Consider the following 20,531-nt stretch of genomic DNA (forward strand, 5'->3'; position numbering starts at 1 on the left):
AGTCTATTAGAAACTTCCTTCCATTGCTGGGCAATAGCTTGGCTGCTGTGAACAAGGAGGAAATAAATTCTTTAGATGTGAGACTAGAATTTGGAATCCCCTCTGGCTTCTATGGAATCTTAGGGGGGTTTCCTAATAAAAGTCACAATGATAATGCACCTGTCACCTAAGGAGGCATGGAATCTTAAAGGCTTATACATCTGCTCTTGGGAGGTAAGCTGAACTCTGGTTTAAATCCAGTTATTTTCTTTTCACAAGAAGGACCTGAGAAGAGCCTTAATGAATATCCAGTTTGGCACACTCTTTTCCATTGTGGCTATTCTGTGTGCTCCTGGAAACTCAAAAGTTTCCCGATAGACTCAGCCCAAAAGCAGGGCACAAGCACTTTATCCTTTTCCCATCCCCAGATGACTACTATTCAAAGGTGTGCTGCCCTGATACTGGAGGAAACATGTGACCATAATAGCTAGTGGCCACTGATAGCTTTAAAGGTAAAGGTAAAGGGACCCCTGACCATTAGGTCCAGTCATGACCGACTCTGGGGTTGTGGCGCTCATCTCGCTTTACTAGCCAAGGGAGTCGGCGTACAACTTCCGGGTCATGTGGCCAGCATGACTAAGCTGCTTCTGGCGAACCAGAGCAGCACACAGAAATGCTGTTTACCTTCCCACCGGAGTGGTACCTATTTATCTACTTGTACTTTGACATGCTTTCGAACTGCTAGGTTGGCAGGAGCAGGGACCGAGCAATGGGAGCTCACCCCATCGTGTGGATTTGAACTGCCGACCTTCTGATCAGCAACTCCTAGGCTCTGTGGTTTAATCCACAGTGCCACCTGTGTCCCTTACTGATAGCTTTACCCTCCCTGAATTTGTTTAACCCCTGTTCAAATCCATCTAAATTGATGGTTATACCCACATCTTTTGGCAGAAGGTGCCATAGTCTGATGATACACTGTTTGAAAAAAGGACTTCTCCTCTTGTCTTTTCCCGAATCTTTTCTTCCTCCAGGTACTAAAGGTTAGGTGTGAGAGGAAGAAAAACCTCTCTCAGGATGCAAACATTTCTCAGTTTTCTTTCTTCTTCTTCTTTTGGACTGCTTAGTTATTCCTGGGGATGACATGTACTTACAATCAGTGGCGATGGTTGTAGCTCAACGTTAGAGCTAGAGGTGGGAAGGCCTGGAAAAAAACCTGGAAAAATTGGGGGGGGGGAACGGGTTTCCCCCTGTTTTTTCCCAGAAAAATTGAAAAAAAAATAGTTTGATATAGTTTGAATATTCCACACACTCCCCCCCATTTTTCCTGGGGGGGGGGGAACGGCTTTGGAAAAAACCACAGAATAAAACCTGTCCACCCCCCAATTTTTCCGCCCCCCGGCCTTCCAGAACCCACACTTTGAAGCTCCCTGCCAACTGATACAAGGCAGGTGGTCTCACTGTAATCTTTCCAGCAACTGCTCAAAACATTTTCCTTAGGGCCAGCCCATCTGAACACATAGAAGCTGCATGCGATTTACTTCCTTTTAACCACTGCTGACTTTAATCATCTTTTGAATACTCTTAAATACTTGCTTTTAACTGTGTGTTATCAATCATTTAATGTTCTGTTGTATATTTTTGTAAAGTGTTTAGAAGCTCTCTTAGCATCATGCAGTTTATAATATATAATAACAAATTCAAATTAAAAAACACTTTCAAACAGAGTTTGAGCCTTAGTGCAACATACTACAGTACAGTGGTACCTCGGGTTAAGTATTTAATTCGTTCCAGAGGTCTGTTCTTAAGCTGAAACTGTTCTTAACCTGAAGCACCACTTTAGCTAATGGGGCTTCCTACTGCTGCCTTGCCGCGGGATTACAATTTCTGTTCTCATCCTGGAGCAAAGTTCTTAACCTGAGGTAATATTTCTGGGTTAACGGAGTCTGTAACCTGAAGCGTATGTGACCTGAAGCATATGTAACCCGAGGTACCACTGTAGTACCATCGTTCAGCCTTGACACTGAGGTCCAGCTCCGAGGGCCTTCTGGTGGTTCCCTCCCTGCGAGAAGTGAGGTTACAGGGAACCAGGTAGAGGGCCCTCTTGGTAGTGGCACCTGCCCTGTGGAACGGCCTCCCATCAGATGTCAAAGAAATAAACAACTATCTGACTTTTAGAAGACATCTGAAGGCAGCCCTGTTTAGGGAAGTTTTGAATGTTTGATGTTTTATTGTGTTTTTAATATTCTGTTGGGAGCCGCCCAGAGGAACCTCTTTAAGATCCTCTGGGCATTTTACCTAGGTCAGCTGACTGGGCTCCACCCCCCTGTTGTTTCAGGTCCTTTCAGCCAGGGAATTCAATTCACCTCGGACACAGTTTCTCTGGCTCTCCCCTCACCATCACCATGCAGGATCTCCTGAAACTCTCCATCTTCTTTGTCCTCCTTACAACAGGTATGGAAGGACGGCTCACTCGCCGGAGATTTATTCCATTGGGGTAGCTGTGGTCAGATGCGAATTGGCATCACGAGACTGGCAGGAGTATAAGACGGAAGGCATATCCAAGATCTTTTTAATTATTATTTTTAAAATTTGATTTATTTTTAAAAGAAACAGCTTTGGAAGCAATTTAGAATATGGCATTAATAACCATTTTCAATAAAGCGTAATCACACAAATTGGGTTAGTCATTTTTTTTTTAAAAGGCCTGCAACCTTCCTCTTTCTCCAGGAGATTCTATAACATGTGAAGTTTGTTCAGCCGAAGGATACATCTGCAATGGCACGTTGATAACCTGCCCTCCCGAGAAAGATACCTGCATGATTGCATACTCCGAAAATACTCTACGTGAGTGGGATCGAGGTTATTGAAACATAGGTAGAGTCAGAATGTTGGTCCACCTGGCTCAGTATGGTCTATGCGGACCTGTCCAGGATCTCAGACAGGGAATCTTTCTCCAAGTCCTACCTGGTGATGCTGGGGAGGGAACTTGGGATCTTCTGCATCCACAGCAGGTGGTCTACCACTGAGCTATGACACGTGGGCACAGGACAAGATCAGCCAAGGTCACTGACTGTTAGGGCAGGGATTGCATGTTGGACAGGTCCTCGCCTCATGTTATCTTCAGTAATCACCTCAATGAACAAGCTGATTGAGTCATGCCTTAAATCTTGGTATCTACTGTTCTAATGGCCCATTAGTTTTCAGGTCCAATTCAAAGCACTGGTTTGGACCTATCAAGCCTTCAACAGCTCAGGACTACAATACCTCAAGGACCACCTCTTTCCATATATACTGATGCAGACACTGTGGTCATCATCTGAGGCCCTTCTTCATGAGCCTCCTTTGCAAGAGGTCTGGAGGGCAGCAACATGGGAACAGGCCTTTTCTGTGGTGGCCCCCCACTTGCGGAAGTCCGCTCACTCTTCTTGTTTAAATGTTTCTTTGGTTGTCCTTGAATCTTCACGACATGCTTGCTACACTGGTTTAGAGTGTTGGAAGGGACATGGATGGCACTGTGGTCTAAACCACTGAGCCTCTTGGACTTGCTGATTGGCATTTCAGTGGTTCGAATCACCGTGACAGGGTGAGCTCCCTTTGCTTTGTCCCAGCTCCTGCCAACCTAGCAGTTCGAAAGCATGCCAGTGCAAGTAGATAAACAGGTACCACTGAGGCGGGAAGGTAAACGGCATTTCCGTGTGCTCTGGCTTCCATCATGGTGTCCTGTTGCGCCAGAAGCAGCTTAGTCATGCTGGCCACATGACCCGGAAAGCTGTCTGTGGACAAACACTGGCTCCCTCGGCCTGAAAACAAGATGAGAGCCACAGCCCCATAGTCGCCTTTGACTGGACTTAACCGTCCAGGGGTCCTTTACCTTTTTACCTAGTGTGTTAGACTAAGGCTGGGGAGACCAAAGAAGCTTATTGGGTGATCTTGGCCCGATCTCTCAGTCTAACAATGGAGGCTGACTTGAGTTCTTTGGAGGAACAGGTGGGATATAAATGTAGGAAATGCAGTGAAATCAAATTGACCCACTCCCTCTCCTCCATTGTAGGTGAAAAGGTTGAACGCAGTGTAGACAAAGACTGTGTCACTCGGGAGGAGTGTGCCAATACTGCCATGGAATTGTACTTTGGACCTGGGAAAGCCTTAAGGACAGCTGCCTTCTGCTGCAATGAGAAGATGTGTGGCAGAGTTGACCCTAAGTGTAGGTCTATCATTTGTTTGTTTGTGTGTGTGTGTGTGTGTGTGTTTGATCCTCTCCCCATGCTCTTCCCCCCATCATGGCATCTCAGATTCAAACCCTGACATTTCCAGATAGGGAGCAAAATATCTTAGAAATACCAATTTCTTTATATCTAGAGATGAAAGCAAAGCACTGCCTCTCCAAACCACTTGCATTGCAGCCTGAGGCTGTGCTCTTGGAGAGAGAATAGCTTAAACATCCTTTCTCTTCGGTGCTTCAGAACCAAGAGCTAATTCGCACGCCCAAAATGGAGACCTGTAACACAATCCTTTCTCGTGTGATCTTAGTTAAACACCTCGTGGCAGAGCTAGCAGAGCTGCATTCTCTTTTTTTTTTTTAAAAAAAATAATTTTTATTAGTTTTCACAACAAACAACAAAAAACACATACAAATAAAACACACACACAAAAAATAAAACATGACTTCCCCATACCTCCCCTTCACTGCATCCTTGTTTTGCCATTTTTTAGCAACCCTTCAATCCATTTTTAAATTTAATTTTCTTAAGATTTTCTAAACTTAAACATTAACAGCTGTAATTCTCTGTTTCTTGCCCCTGACATCTTAACGGTCCAAGATTTTACAAGAGTTCTTAAGGTATACTTTAAATTTTTCCTATCTCTGCCAGTCCCATAAATTCAGTCACCTTGGTCTGCCATTCTTCCAGAGTAGGTAATTCTTGCGTCCTTTCTCTTCGGTGCTTCAGAACCAAGAGCTAATTCGCACGCCCAAAATGGAGACCTGTAACACAATCCTTTCTCGTGTAATCTTAGTTTTTTTTTTAAAAAAAATATTTTTTATTAAGGATTTTCTTGTTTTACAGGAGTGTAGTGCCTCGTATTTTTTTTTTCTTCTTCTTCCACGTAGCGTTTTTACAAATCTGTTTCATTTGTTGAGGCATTAGGGGGAGAAGAAAAAAGAAAGAAAAAAGAAAGGGGGTGGAGAGAGGGAAGATGGATGGGGGTGGGGTCGGGTGGCGGTGTTTCTATTATGTTTAATGTATGTAGAGTTTGGTGTCAGCGTTGCTTGTGTTGTTTACTTGTGTTCCTTTGGTGGTGAGAGAGGTTGGGGTTGGCCTAGGGTGTGATTGTTTGCTTGTGGTTGGCTGTGGTGATCTTTGTTTTCGTGTGTGAGTGAGGTGGGTGGGTGTTTTGGATCAGGTTAGCCATATTGATTTGTATGCTGTTGGTGGATTATTGTCATTGTCCTGTTGGGCTGTGTATGTGATAAAGGGGAGCCATACCGGGGTGAAGGCGTCTTCTTCTGTTTGTCCCCGTGTCAGTTTCAGTTTATTAGTTAATTTTTCTAGTAGGGCTGTTTCCCATACTATTTGGAACCATTGGTCCATGCTTACTCCTGACAGGTCTCTCCAGTGTCTGGTTATGATGTTTCTGGCTGCTGAGAGCAGGTGGGTTATGAGTTCTTTGTGGTGTAAATGGGCATTGTTGTCTTGGAAGATGTTTAGTAGGGCCAATTCTGGGGTGATGTCTATTACTTGCTTAGTTATTTTACATATTTCTTGTATGGCTGTTGTCCAGAATAGTTGAATTTTGGGACACTCCCACCACATGTGGAGGTATGTGCCTGTGGAGGTGCACCCTCTCCAGCATTTTGGTGAGGTTCCTCGTGTGATCTTAGTTAAACACCTCGTGGCAGAGCTAGCAGAGCTGCATTCTCAGTTAATTAATCATTTCCTGTTAGGCTCTCGACAGCTCTTTTGCTTAGCTTCAGTGGACAAACGTTTCCATATCGTGCTTTCAGCGGTACACAGACAGACATATATAGAGAGTTATTTTCTATTTCAACTGTTCAGTTAAACGATTATGCCTAACAGTAAAATGCTGGAGGCAGGGACCCTGTGCAAAAATAGTAAGGAGTCCTCAACCCTCTGCAACCACAGACCGCAAACCACAGACCGCTAGCCTCTGACGCTATCCCATGAAAGCACCTCTGATGTGCACTGTCAATGAGTCCCTCTGGAGGTCGTTTTGGAGGAGTGGTATGGATTCCAACTCCAGACAGCTTGCCAGTTTGCAGGGGAAGAAATGTCCATTTGCAGGCACAGTTTGAATCCAATTGAAACATTATTATTATTATTATTATTATTATTATTATTATTATTATTCATACCCTGCCCATTTGAATGGGTTTCTCCAGCTGCTCTGGGTGGTTTCCAGCAGAATATAAAAACATAATAAAACGTCAAGCGTTAAAAACTTCCCGATACAGGACTCCCTTCAATAATCTCGCTCGGTTACGAGTGATCGCCAAAGATCTTCTAAAAGTTGTGTAGTTCTTTATCTCCTTGACATCTGATGAGAGGTCTACCACCGAGAAGGCCCTCTGCCTGGTTCACTGTAACTTCACTTCTTGCAGTGAGGGGACGGAACAGACCTTCTTCATTCAGCTGATCAGTGCTTACTGCAAGGCCTTTTGGAAGCACGTTGCCAGTACCAATCAGCTGCTTGGTGAGCCTCTTTGATGGACAGGTGATGACAGGACTGTGGCCCAGCCCACCTAGTAAAGTTGGCTTATGGTGATCAGGGGTAGGTCCAGTCCACCAGCCTCTAAACATGGAGGTGGCATTTAATCTGGGAGGTTACTAGCTGCTGGTGGATGCCTCCTCCACTAGTGAAACTCATCCCCTTTCAAAATTTCTCTAGCATTGCTTTCACCCACCGGTAGCTGGTGCTATTTTGGACTGGGCGTTAGCAACGGAATGCCAGGATCGTGGTCCCCCAGGGCGCAGCAGAAGGGTCAGCCTCGGAAATTGAGCAAGGAGCCGACTCTTCAGCTGAGAGCTGTCTGAGTTAGAGAAGACAGCCCGGGCTCCTTCCTTCCCAGGCAAGACATTCACTGTTAGCTCTCAGGGTGAAGGAGAGTTGGAAGGCAGCCAGAGTGAAGCCGGCCTACCTGCAGATAGGCAAGAGGCAGAGACAGTGTCCACTGAGAGTGGGCAGGGGGAAGGCCAGCTTTTCAGTCCCCGTACCAGGAGATTCCCCTTCATGGATCACTGCCTTGCCGTGGCGAAGGGGCTTGAATAACTCAGAGAAGCTATGAGCTATGGTGTGCTGGGCCACCCAAGATGAGCAGGTCATAGTGGAGAGTTTTGACCAAACGTAGTCCACCTGGAGCAGGAACCAGCAAGCCACTCCAGTATCCCTGCCAAGAAAACCCCATGGACAAAGGCAACAGGCATATAAAAGTTATGACGCTGGAAGATGAGCCCCTCAGGTTGGAAGGCGTCCAACATGCTACTGAGGAAAGATTGAGGGCATTAGGAGAAGGGGACGACAGAGGACGAGATGGTTGGACAGTGTTCTCGAAGCTATGAACATGAGTCTGACCAAACTGTGGGAGGCAGTGGAAGACAGGAGTGCCTGGCGTGCGCTGGTCCATGGGGTCACAAAGAGTCGGACACAACTAAACGACTAAACAACAACAACCAGGAGATTGGAGAGGCTCAGAGAGTTGTGGAAGGGGAGGAGGAGAAAGGCACGGTTCTGGCGTCCTTCCTGTTGGGAGAGGGATTCTGAGTCAGACTGAGCAACTCCTTTGCCGAGAGAGGGCGGGAAGTTTTGCTATGGAGATGTTTGTGTTTTTTTGTAAATAAATGTACATAAAGCTGACGGACAGGGCCGTCTTTAGCATATGCTCCGCTGGGATGCAAAGATCCGCCCAGCACCCCCAAATTTAGTTTAGCCACCCCCAAATTTTAAGGGGGGTGAGCTCAAAGTTATTGAGCTTTTTTGGGGAGGGGTGGAAATAACTGCTTTTGTTTCCTGACTTGTCATATTTGACTTATACTATGGAGTAAGTAACAGAGCAACGGGGTGAGGGGGTGGGGGGCAGGGACTTTCGCTCCATTGCTTTCCATTGAGAGCTAGCGTGTTGTAGTGGTTAAGAGTGGTAGTCTCATAATCTGGTGAACCGGGTTCGTGTCTCCGCTCCTCCACAAGCAGCTGCTGGGTGACCTTGGGCCAGTCACACTTCTTTGAAGTCTCTCAGCCCCACTCACCTCACAGAGTGTTTGTTGTGGGGGAGGAAGGGAAAGGAGAATGTTAGCCGCTTTGAGACTCCTTAAAGGGAGTGAAAGGCGGGATATTAAATCCAAACTCTTCTTCTTCTTCTTCCACTGCCGCCAATCGAGAGGGACCGGTATACAGTAGGTATACATTTGGTGCCACTCAGAATTCAGTGCTCGGGTGCCCTGCACCCCTTGGACCTCCTGGGTAAAGACAGCCCTGCTTAAGGAGACTCATTACTGCTTAGCGGACTGGTTGCATGCCAGGGATCATTAGGCAGAAGTCAGAATGGAGCTGGATGGGCAGCACACCATCTGCCTCCAAAGTTGTAAACTCTGAGCTGCCTCTTTCAGATCCTTGAGTGTTTCTACACCTGTTTTCAGTGCCGCCATTAGAAATGAAATGGAATGGAATGCAGTGCCCTGCCTGCCACGAATGGTCAAACACATGCAAAGAGGAGGTGGTGAACTGCACAGGAGCCAACATATACTGCTTTGATATATCGGCACACGTGCATTCTGGTAAGTGCAACCCCAGATGCAGCATGACTTGGGACCCCAAATCCTCCTTTCCACCTATTTTCACATAGAATCATGTGTAAGCCAAGCCATGCTGATTTAAGGCATGCCACTCTTCACTTCCCTAAGACGTGAGCTTTTATAGAAAACAAAATACCTACCTCTAATTCTCTTATTTAAATTGCTCCCATTGTGTTTGCTTCTTACGTGAATGCTTTGATCTCATTTTGCAACACAAAATTTTGTCCTTCGGAATTGGCACTTTGCTAAATTTCATTGTGCAGTTCTCCAACCAAGGCCTGTATACAAAAACGCATTCTGTTAGGGTAATTTGCTATTATTATTATTATTGGGGGCAAAATTGCATGCAAATGTGTGTGTATTGGGAGAAACATACTAAATTTGTGGTGCGTTATCATGGGGGATGTTAAAAAAATGCAAAGTGATATGAAAATGTGGAGAACTCGATTTAAGATTGGATAAAAGAGAAACTGAAATTAACATTACAGATAGGTAGCCGTGTTGGTCTGCCATAGTCAAAACAAAAAAAATTCCTTCCAGTAGCACCTTAAAGACCAACTAAGTCAGTTCTTGGTATGAGCTTTTGTGTGCATGCACACATGCATGTATCTGAAGAAGTGTGCATGCACACGAAAGCTCATACCAAGAACTGACTTAGTTGGTCTTTAAGGTGCTACTGGAAGGAATTTTTTTTGTTTTGAAATTAACATATTTGCTCATCCCCACAGGGTTGATAGCCATTTTTTTTAAAAGCTCCATTCCTTAAGTACCAGATTTATTTAGTGGCAAGGAGAGGGTAAATTTCATCTAGGTGGGATCTACTGGTTTGGAGAATAGCTGGAAGAAATTAATGTCTTCTCCTGTCTTCCATTTCCAGATAAAATCATGGACAGGACCCTTAAAGGCTGCACTAGTAGGTCCTTCTGTCTCTCACTAAAAAGTGGCCGCACTCCCATGTTGGGGGGTTCTGATGAGCTTAGGAAGGCAGAATGTTCACCAGATGTTTCCCGGGGAGCTCAGTGCTCTGATCTCTTCCTTCCAACCTTCTCTGGGCTCCTGCTCCTGAAGATCCTCTCATAAAAAGGCACGTGCATGGGATTGCATCAGCTCTGTATTCAGTCAAGCCTCCCTTCTATCTATAGGCGACTTTTTCCAACTGTCATTTGGCCTTCCGGAGGGATTTTCTCTGAATCACAGTGAAAATAAACCTCAGGTTGAAATCCATTGCAATTTGAATTGTAATTCTTTTTTTTTTTAATGTAATTTGTGTCAAGACCCCCATTGTTCAGCCCGGACATTGAGATCCAGCTCCGAGGGCTTTCTGGCGGTTTCCTAACTGCAAGAAATGAAGTGTCAACCATGGCAACATTGAAGTTGTGTAAGGAGCTTGATCGTTACAGCTGTGTCACCACATCGTCATGGAAGGGGGGTGGGTCTGAGAAGCTCCGGGAGTCTGCTGGCTGAGGCTGATTGAACTTATTGAGTAGAATCACTTTCAGGGTTGGTTTAGACTCTGGATATTAGACATCGTCTGAATCACCAAGGGCTGAGTCCCAGGTTTTTTTGTGGTAGCAGGGGGGTTATTGACAGACTTTGGTGGTCTGCCCCATGTGGCTATAGTAATAATAATAATTTATTATTTATACCCCACCCGTATGTCTGGGTTTCACCAGCCACTCTGGGCGGCTTCCAACAAAGTATTAAAATACAGTGGTCTGTTAAACATTAAAAGCTTCCCTAAATAGGGGTGCCTTCAGATGTCCTCTAAAAGTCTGGTAGTTGTTCTTCTCTTTGACATCTGGTGGGAGGGTGTTACACAGGGCGGGTGCCACTACTGAGAAGGCCCTCTGCCTGGTTCCCTGTAACGTGGCTTCTTGCAGTGAGGGAACCCTCGGCGCTGGACCTCAGTGTCCGGGCAGAATAATGGGGGTGGAGACACTCCTTCAGGTATACTGGACCGAGGCCGTTTAGGGCTTTAAAGGTCAGCACCAACACTTTAAATTGTGCTCGGAAATGTACTGGGAGCTAATGTAGGTCTTTCAAGACTGATGTGCCTTACTCTCCCTTGACGGGTCTCAAGTCATCCAAGCTTGGTACTTGAGGGAGCAGCTAGGGCTGACCAATGGCAGAGTGGATTGTCATCTCCCTTTCATAGCCTCCCACAGCTGTCTGGTTGATTCCATGCCAAGGAAGGCACCCGTCTGTTGTGGTGACTTACGGTTCTGTCACTTTAAGCGATGTGGAATCTTAAAGGCCTACGTGTCAGTTACTGGAGGTAGGTTGAACAGGAGTTTAAATGCAGTTCCTTCCTTTTCATAACAACAGAAGGAGCTGAGAAGAGCCCTACTGAGTCAGGGGAGAGCAGACTTCCACAAGTGGTGGTGGACTTCCTTGGAGGGTTTTGAGCAGAAAACCACAAAGGGGTTGGACTGGACGACCCTCTGGGTCCCTTCCAACTCTACAGTTCTATGATAGACCCAAAGCATACCTAGCCTAGCATCATCTTTTGCACGGTGTCCAATCTGGTGCCTTTGGAAGCCCACCATGGTCAATGGCCAGGGATGATCAGAGCAGTAGCTCAAGAACAAGTGACAGGCTACAGGTCTCCCATCCTTGGTGTAAATGCACACTGGTGAAAGCTGCCAGTTCCTCTGGCTGTCATTACAGGCTCTTTGAGCCAAAGAAGTTGATTCGTCACATGTATTTCTCATCATCATTACCATGCAGGATCTCCTGAGGCTCTTCCCCTTCTTTGTTATTCTAACTACAGGTAAGGAGATGCTGATAGCCTACTGGAGATTTTCTTTTCATTTCTTTTACAGTGGGGTAAATAGGGCCAGGGCCAAATTGAGGTCGCTCAGGGTTGGCATCAGTAGTTGGCATTGTTGGGCAACTGTGGAGGCTCATGCCTGTTTGGGAACCCACTGCTGATTCCCAGAGCATCCTGGTTCTGCTCTTTCTCCTTACTGCCTTCCCCACGGTTCTCCTGCCCTCTCTGAGCATTCCAGCAATGGCCAGAGGAAGGACATGAGGCAGCAGCCTCCACCTGCTTTGTGCTCTCTCTTGTGTGGATTAGGGCCAGAGGGTATGTGAATGGGCAGAGAAAGGAGGAGGTAGGGATGGGGCAGAAATTGGGCTAAGCTTGCATTTAATATAATAATAACAATAATAATTTATACTCCACCCATCTGGCTGGGCTTCCCAAGCCACTCTGTGCGGCTTCCAACAAAATATTAAAATACAGTGGTACCTCAGGTTAAGTACTTAATTCATTCTGGAAGTCCGTTCTTAACCTGAAACTGTTCTTACCCTGAAGCACCACTTTAGCTAATGGGGCCTCCTGCTGCTGCCGCGCCGCCAGAGCACGATTTCTGTTCTCATCCTGAAGCAAAGTTCTTAACCCGAGGTACTATTTCTGGTTTAGCGGAGTCTGTAACCTGAAGCATATGTAATCCGAGGTACCACTGTACAGTAATGCATCAAACATTAAAAGCTTCTCTAAACAGGGCTGCCTTCAGATGTCATTTATAGCCAGACCTATCTAATTCATAAAGCTCGAGACACCATCACCATTTGAAATTCACCCTTCCCTGAATTTTGCAATGCAATTTCCCCAGTCAAGAAATGTGTTGGGAAATGCATATAATACAAGAAAATGCACTCAGGAATGCATATGTTGGTGACTGGAACATTAAGAAAATGTGTTACATTGGGGAAAACTGATCTGCTCAATGAATTGAATGAATGAATGCATGCATGTAAGGAAAAACCCGCAATAAACGCTGCTGAATTTTTATGAGTGTGTGTGTGTGTGTGTGTGTGTGAGAGAGAGAGAGAGAGAGAGAGAGAGAAAGATGTGGAAATGTCCAGAACTGAATTTAAGAGAGGTAAAATGAGAAGTCGAAATTGACAGATTTGCCCATCACTAGAAGGAGGTGCAATGGTGGCGCTGTGGGTTAAACCACAGAGCCTAGGACTTTCTGATCAGAAGGTCAGTGGTTCGAATCCCTGCAACGGGGTGAGCTCCCATTGCTTGGTCTCTGCTCCTGCCAACCTAGCAGTTCAAAAGCACGCCAAAGTGCAAGTAGATAAATAGGTACCGCTCCGGCGGGAAGGTAAACGGCATTTCCGTGAGCTGCTCTGGTCTGGTTCACCAGAAGGGGCTTAGTCATGCTGGTCACATGACCCGGAAGCTGTACGCCGGCTCCCTTGGCCAATAAAGCGAGATGAGCGCTGCAACCCCAGAGTCGGCCATGACTGTACCTAATGGTCAGGGGTCCCTTTACCTTTTAAGAAGGAGGTGCACTCACTCAGAGAGGGAGGTGGTGGGGACGGGGGGATTTGAAGGCATTTTGCCCAACAACACAGCGATAGAGCATTTTTTCCCCATGCAGAAGATCCCAAGTTCAGTTCCCAGCAACTATAGGTAGAGCTGGGAATGCCTCCTGCTTGAAACCATGGAAGCCACTACTGGATCAATGGATCCGGCTCATTCCAAGGCAGCTTCCTATGTTTGAGGTTAGCTATCACATGATTGGCATGGCTACATGATGGAGGATATGCCCCAACCTTCCCTTCTCTCACCCCTTTTCTCTCTTTATGCCCTCCCTCCCTCCCTTCCTTCCTTCCTTCCTTCCTTCCTTCCTTCCTTCCTTCCTTCCTTCCTTCCTTCCTTCCTCTTCTTCATCTCACCCTCTCTGTTTTCATTTCTTTGCCACCTACATGAAAATCGGCTTGAAGGTCCCTTGGGCCATAAGTTGTTGGAAGTCAATGGATTTATATATAGATATATATTTATAGAAAAGTATATGAATGGATTCCTTCTCTGCACCTCCCTTTTCTTTCCTCTCCCAGGTGCTTCTCTGGAGTGCGAAGTTTGCTACGGCCTTGGGACCAGATGCAGTGGCAAGATGGCGACCTGTTCTCCTAAGAAAGACACCTGTGTCGTTGCATTTGCTGAAAGTACTCTGGGTGCGTGGTGTTCGAGTTGTTGCCGGTGGAATCCCTGATCCAGACTTTGTGCAGTGTAGAAATGGATTTGCTCTCCGCCGCATTAATGACTTTCAAAGCTTTGCTGCAGAGCAGTCTTAAAATGGTCACAAATAAATGTTGCACAGTACAAAATGCACAGTCGATCTCTGCCACTGAACTATTGCCCTTCAGTTTCCCCTTGAGACTTGCAGGTTACTGAGTCCATTTCTTTGGACCTGTTGTAATAATAATAATATAATAATTTATTATTTGTACCCCGCCCATCTGGCTGGGTTTCCCCAGCCATTCTGGGCGGCTTCGATAGAAACCAAAAATACACTAAAATATCACACATTAAAAACTTCCCTGAACAGGGCTGCCTTAAGATGTCTTCTGAATGTCAGGTAGTTATTTATCACTTTGACATCTGATGAGAGGGCGTTCTACAGGGCAGGCGCCACTACTGAGAAGGCCCTCTGCCTGGTTCCCTGTAGCTTTGCTTCTCACAATGAGGGAACCGCCAGAAGGCCCTCGGCGCTGGACCTCAGTGTCCGGGCAGAACGATGGGGGTGGAGACACTCCTTCAGGTATACTGGACCGAGGCCATTTAGGGCTTTAAAGGTCAACACCAGCACTTTGAATTGTGCTCGGAAACGTACTGGGAGCCAATGTAGGTCTTTCAAGACCGGTGTTATGTGGTCTTGGCGGCCGCCCCCAGTCACCAGTCTAGCTGCCGCATTCTGGATTAGTTGTAGTTTCCGAGTCACCTTCAGAGGTAGCCCCATGTAGAGCACATTGCAGTAGTCCAAGCGGGAGATAACTAGAGCATGCACCACTCTGGCGAGGCAGTCCGCAGGCAGATAGGGTCTCAGCCTGCGTACCAGGTGGAGTTGATAGACAGCTGCCCTGGATACAGAATTGACCTGAGCCTCCATGGACAGCTGTGAGTCCAAAATGACTCCCAGGCTGCGCACCTGGTCCTTCAGGGGCACAGTTACCCTATTCAGGACCAGGGAGTCCTCCACACCAGCCTGCCCCCTGTCCCCCCAAAACAGTACTTCTGGATTCAACTTCAATCCATTAGCTGCCATCCACCCTCCAACCGCCTCCAGGCACTCACACAGGACCTTCACCACCTTCACTGGTTCTGATTTGAAAGAGAGATAGTGCTGGGTATCATCTGCATATTGATGGACACCCAGTCCAAACTCCCTGATGATCTCTCCCAGCGGCTTCATATAGATGTTAAAAAGCATGGGGGAGAGGACGGAACCCTGAGGCACCCCACAAGTGAGGGCCCAGGGGTCTGAACACTCATCCCCCACCACCACTTTCTGAACACGGCCCAGGAGGAAGGAGCGAAACCACTGTATAACAGTGCCCCCCACTCCCAGCCCCTCTAGACGGTCCAGAAGGATGTTATGGTTGATTGTATCAAAGGCCGCTGAGAGATCCAGCAGAACTAGGAAACAACTCTCACCTTTGTCCCTAGCTCTCTGGAGATCATCAACCAGCGCGACCAAGGCAGTTTCAGTCCCATGATGAGGCCTGAATCCCGATTGGAAGGGATCCAAATGGTCCGCATCCTCCAGGTGTGCCTGGAGTTGTTCAGCAACCACACTCTCAATCACCTTGCGAAAGAGGCGGTAATTAAACCGCTTCTTTAAAAAACATCTTTAGACCCGGCCAGTATGGCCAACTATCATCCAGTCTCAAATCTTCCATTCTTGGGCAAGGTAGGATGTGTTCTCAATAATTAGGGTCTCAGATTAGACTGCGCCCTTTTAACAAAGATATGCCCTTCAATCCAAGAGGAAATTGTGGGGATACTCCGCCCCCCACCCGTTCCGCTGGCTTCCAAATACTTGCCATCAGTGGTAGAAATCTCAGAAATCTGAGAAATGTGCATCTTCCAGCCAAAAACACAATGCTTGACATAATGATGTTTTGCTCATCACTGAACAAACCTGTCTCTTTTTCTCACTCTCGTTTCTCCCATAGAAGGACGTAAAATTCGCACTGTAGAGAAAACCTGCGATTCTTCAAAGGTCTGCTCCACTCCCTCAGCGTTCTTTTATCTTGGGTTGGGGAGAACCTTCAGGATGTACTTGGTCTGTTGCACGGGGGACAACTGCAAAAATGCCAAGCCTAAATGTAAGTATTATTATTATTATTATTATTATTATTATTATTATTATTATTATTTTGATATCCCACCATTCCTTCAAAGAGCTCAATGTTGTGTACTCACTTTTCAATTTCTTCATTTTATCACAGCAACAATTGCACGAGGAAGGTTAGGCTGAGAGACAGTGACTAGCCCAAAGGTCCCCATGGCTGAAAAGGAACTAAAACATGGTCTCTCAGGTTCAAGTCCAGAACTCTAACCATTACTCCACACTGCTTCACCTAAATGGATTTATTTTGAGCACTTTTTTTTTTTTACTTCACTCGTTATTCATAAAAGATTCCCAGAGATCAACATCCTCAGAAATAATGCCACACATACTGAGGCCTACTGTAGTCATGTCCATTTCTTTTAGTGGGTCAACTCTGAGTAAGACTAGCACTGGATACACCCTGTTCCAATTTCCTTGATGTGCTTCCACCCTCCACCATTTGTCAACATAGGAAGCAGCCTTATATGGAGCCAGACCTTTGGTCCATCTGGCTCACTATTGTCTAATAATAAAATAAATAATAAATAATTTATTTATATCCCACCCTCCCAGACCAAAGCCGGGCTCAGAACAGCTAACAACAGTAAAATAATACAGCATTCTAAAATCAATTCATTATAAAATCAGTTCAAATCAAATTAATGGTAACCATTGCGGTAGAGTTCTGTGAGGATTACCAAAGGAGGGGGTCAGGCTGTGTCCTGGCCAGAGGCCTGGTGGAACAGCTCTGTCTTGCAGGCCCTGCGGAAAGATGTCAAGTCCCGCAGGGCCCTAGTCTCTTGTGACAGAGCGTTCCACCAGATTGGAGCCACAGCCAAAAAAGCCCTGGCTCTGGTTGAGACCAGCCTAACCTCCCTGTGGCCCAGGACCTCCAAGATGTTTTTGTTTGAAGACTGTAAGGTCCTCTGTGGGACATACCGGGAGAGGCAGTCCCGTAGGTACGAGAGTCCTAGGCTTTAAAGGATAACTCCATACCCTATGGCAGTGCCTGTCCAATGTTTCGGGAAGGGGATGTTCCCCTTTCTGCCTGGAGATGCTGTGGATTGAACCTGGGATTTTCTGCTTGCAGAGCAGATGCCACACCACTGAACCATAACCCTTCCTTTCCTCTACTCCATTACATGTAGTCTAGGGTGGGCCACCACAATTGTCCGTCTGTAATCAATTCAGTTCCATTCGTCATCAACATCTGTCTCTAGCACAGGCTCTCCTCAACCTGAAGGCCTCCAGATGTTTGGGCCTACAGCTCTCCTCACCCCAGATACATTGACCCTGCTGGCTGGGGCTCATGACAGACCCTCCAAGTGTCCCTATTTTCCAGGGACAGTCCCTTATTTAGAGAAGCCGTCCCGGTTTCTGATTTGATCCCGTAATGTCCCACTTTCCCTTAGGATGTCGCTGTTTTCATTGGAGAAATGTTGGAGAGTATGGAGTTATCCAACACCCCAGCAATCCTATGTAGGGAAGATTGATTAATGTTTGATTATGCTTTTATATATGTTGAAAGCTGCCCAGAGTGCTGGGGCAACCCACTAATATGTGTGGGGTACAAATAGTAAAAAATATCATGATAGAATGGGACGTCCCTGTTTTCATCGGAGAAATGTTGGATGGTATGCTATGAACGTGGAACTCAAACAACATCCAGCGGGCACTATGTGCGGGAAGGCTGTTCTAGGCTACAGCCACCTATAGATTAAATGTATTTAGCCTTTAACGCTTTATTAACCAAGATAGCAACAAACCAGGATGGCTTTAAAAGAGGACTGGAACAAATTCATAGGTGACTGCCCCCACTCCAATCTACTTGGCAATGGGCTTGGCTAGAATTTGCCATTTCAGAGGCAGCCCCATACATAAATGACGGAACTCACCCCCAAAGGAGGCCATGATGGCCACCAACTTGGATGGCTTTAAAAAGAGGACTGAACAAATTCGTGGAGGACAAGGCTACCAATGGCTACTAGCCATGATGGCTATGTTCTTCCACCATGGTCAGGGACAGAAAACCAGTTGCTGGAAGTTTCAGGATGGGCTCATGTCGTCAATCTAGCTGGCTAGCTGGTATCTGAAGAAGTGTGCATGCACACGAAAGCTCATACCAAGAACTAACTTAGTTGGTCTTTAAGGTGCTACTGGAAGGAATTTTTTTTGTTTTGACTATGGCAGACCAACACAGCTACCTATCTGTAGCTGGCTACTGTGAGAGCAAGATCCTGGGCTAGATAAGCCATTGGCCTGATTCAGCTGATTCCTCTTATCTTCTTAGCCTCTGCCTCCTCCTTAGTCCATTCCTGAAGCTGATTATGAATCCTATTCTTTGGCTTGCAGTACCCCAAGTAGAAAGGAAGGTCAATGGAAAGCAATGCCCTACCTGTTACTCCTCGTCAGAAGTGTGCCATGCGAAGGTGATGAATTGCACCGGCTTGGAGAGCTATTGCTTTGATGTGGCCACAAGCACCTACATTAGTAAGTCTTGCTTCATGCACAACGTGCCTTTGAGTTCAGTTGGTTGAGCATGAGACTCTTAATCTCAGGGTCATGCTGGGGGCTCGTGGTCCCTCCCAACTCCACCATTCTGTGATCTGTAGCTGAGCTGATCCTCAGTGCAATTGCACCTTACCCTTGTGTAGCTGGAGACACAGAGCAAACTGGTTCTGCTGCCTTGTGTCAGGCACAATATGGGGCCATTTCTTTGAGAGAAGGCCATGCAGCAACCCCAGATGCTTGGTGGGTAGAAGGGGACGTAATCACTCTACCAATGGATCCGTATTAGCCAGCTTGCTAATTTTAATTAATGGATATTTTTTAATGTTTTGATGGAATTTTATTGCAGATTTTAATGGTGTGAGGAGCTCAGTGTTGTGTGTTCAAGCCCCGTGTTGGGCAAAAGATTCCTAAACTACAGGGGGTTGGAGACTAGATGAACCTTGTGGTCCCTTCCAACTGTACCATTCTATAATTCCACAATTTTATGTGTGGATTTTATACTTGATTTCATAATGGATGGAAACTGCTTAGAACTAATTTATGTCATGGAAGCAGTATATAAATTAGCATAAAGTAACAGTAAAAATATGCAAGTAACTTGCAGACAACAATGAAGTACAAAGTACAGAGTACAAATGAGCAACAAGTGATATTAATGAAGCCCTGAACATCAGCACATCCAACCAGGATAAAAGCCAAGGGATGCAGTTAGGACTTCACTATTGGGTTGACCAAAATGCTTATTTGGAGGCGACAAGTTGACTGGCGACAATGATTTCCCAGGCTACCCAATCTTATCTTCCCTGTTCAGATGGACAACGGCAGCGCAGTATCATGAAGGGATGCACTACTAAGTCCATCTGTGCTTCAATAAACAGAGGCCAGGCCGACCTCTTAACAGGTGCGGACGTTGTTGAAAAGGCCACCTGTACTCCAGAGATTTCAAGGGGATCTCAGTCCTCTGCGCTCCTTCTGCCAACCTTTCCGGTGCTTCTGCTGCAGAAGATCCTTTCGTAAAAGGCTCCCACGGGGGACTGCGTCAGCTCCGCATCCGTCTATGCTTGCCTTGTATCCGCTTAGCACTTTCTCTTAATGACGTTGGGCCTTTCAGATAGATTTCCCTTGCTTTCCTCAATGACAGTAAAAAACCACCCGGATTCAAACAAAATCTGTCTGAGCGATTTCCTTTGTCCGCCTTTGCGAAACAAGTACCCACCATCACAAATTGGTAGCAAATCTAAATTCTTTGTCCCTTTACCCTCTCTCCTCCTTAAACTTATGGGTTCAGCCCCTATTCAGCCACTGCCTTCTTTCTTCTTTCCGCTTCTTCCCTCCTTGTCCTGCGTTCCCTCGACGTCCTGCTCCTCCCACGTCTCCTACAGCCTCTGTGCTTTTCTCCACGGCTTCTTTCTGCTATGTAAGCTCTCCTATGTCCCTTCTCCTTTCTTCTTCCCAGCTCAGCTATTGCTTCGCTTCCCCCTCCTTTCTTAATCTCGCTTTGTTTGATGCACTGTTAGTCAATATCCCTTTCCCTTTCTGCAATCTCCGTCGCAGGGTTCTTGATTAAATCCCCACACGGTGAGACTCATTTATAATTTTTTGTTATCACTGTTCTTACTTAAAATAAAGCTTACCAGACCCCCTTTCTGTTGTTGCTGGTTCTCTTTCCCCCCCTTTATTTGATGGGGTGACTTTTCTCAGCGTCAGTTAGTTTAAATGAGAAACCTGGTGCTTGCTCTGCCGGGTCTTGAGGAGTCTCACGGTCGAGAGTGCAGTCCCTTTAGCGCGAGGTTCTGCCGTCCTCCTTCCTCACTGTTTTCATATCTTTTTCTGTGGTATGAAGTAACAGGAAACCCCTTTTTGCGCCGCTCGGTGCTTCGACTGGAGACCTCCTCTCCAGTTTTTTTCGGGGGGGTTAGCGTCGTTTTCGCGCCCCCTCCCTCTCGTTTTCTGCGATAAGTGTTCTCCACTGAAGAAGAGCACTTTCCCCGACCCACTCCTCAAACGCACCATGGCAGATATATTTTAGGATTTTTTGAGCTGCTCCTGCGAAGATGGCAACCTTGTTTGCAATGGCATCCTTGTGATCTGCCAACAGATAACA

At 46.3% G+C, this 20,531-nt stretch overlaps 1 protein-coding gene across 1 annotated transcript; it reads left to right on the plus strand.

The window, feature by feature from the left end:
* The first annotated feature begins 169 nt into the window (after window positions 1-169).
* Window positions 170-19,595, plus strand: LOC309375215 (uncharacterized protein). The gene is made up of 10 exons (XM_081920802.1): window positions 170-213; window positions 2,315-2,430; window positions 2,707-2,823; window positions 4,031-4,183; window positions 8,631-8,768; window positions 9,664-9,699; window positions 13,641-13,757; window positions 15,759-15,911; window positions 18,269-18,406; window positions 19,239-19,595. Exons 2-10 carry the CDS (start codon window positions 2,382-2,384, stop codon window positions 19,442-19,444), a joined length of 1,107 nt encoding a protein of 368 aa, XP_081776928.1. The 5' UTR covers window positions 170-213; window positions 2,315-2,381; the 3' UTR covers window positions 19,445-19,595.
* The last annotated feature ends 936 nt before the right edge of the window (window positions 19,596-20,531 follow it).

This window comes from Podarcis melisellensis (assembly GCF_964234715.1).
Source record: "Podarcis melisellensis genome assembly, chromosome: 8".
NCBI lineage: Eukaryota > Metazoa > Chordata > Lepidosauria > Squamata > Lacertidae > Podarcis > Podarcis melisellensis.

What these genes read in the sequence shown, in the direction of transcription:
- LOC309375215 (XM_081920802.1), top strand. Translation starts at nt 2,382, where the DNA reads ATGCAGGATCTCCTGAAACTCTCCATCTTCTTTGTCCTCCTTACAACA. An exon ending in ATACTCCGAAAATACTCTAC is followed by an intron (nt 2,824 to 4,030) that starts GTGAGTGGGATC and finishes CCTCCATTGTAG; the next exon opens with GTGAAAAGGTTGAACGCAGT. An exon ending in CAAAAATGCCAAGCCTAAAT is followed by an intron (nt 15,912 to 18,268) that starts GTAAGTATTATT and finishes TTTGGCTTGCAG; the next exon opens with TACCCCAAGTAGAAAGGAAG.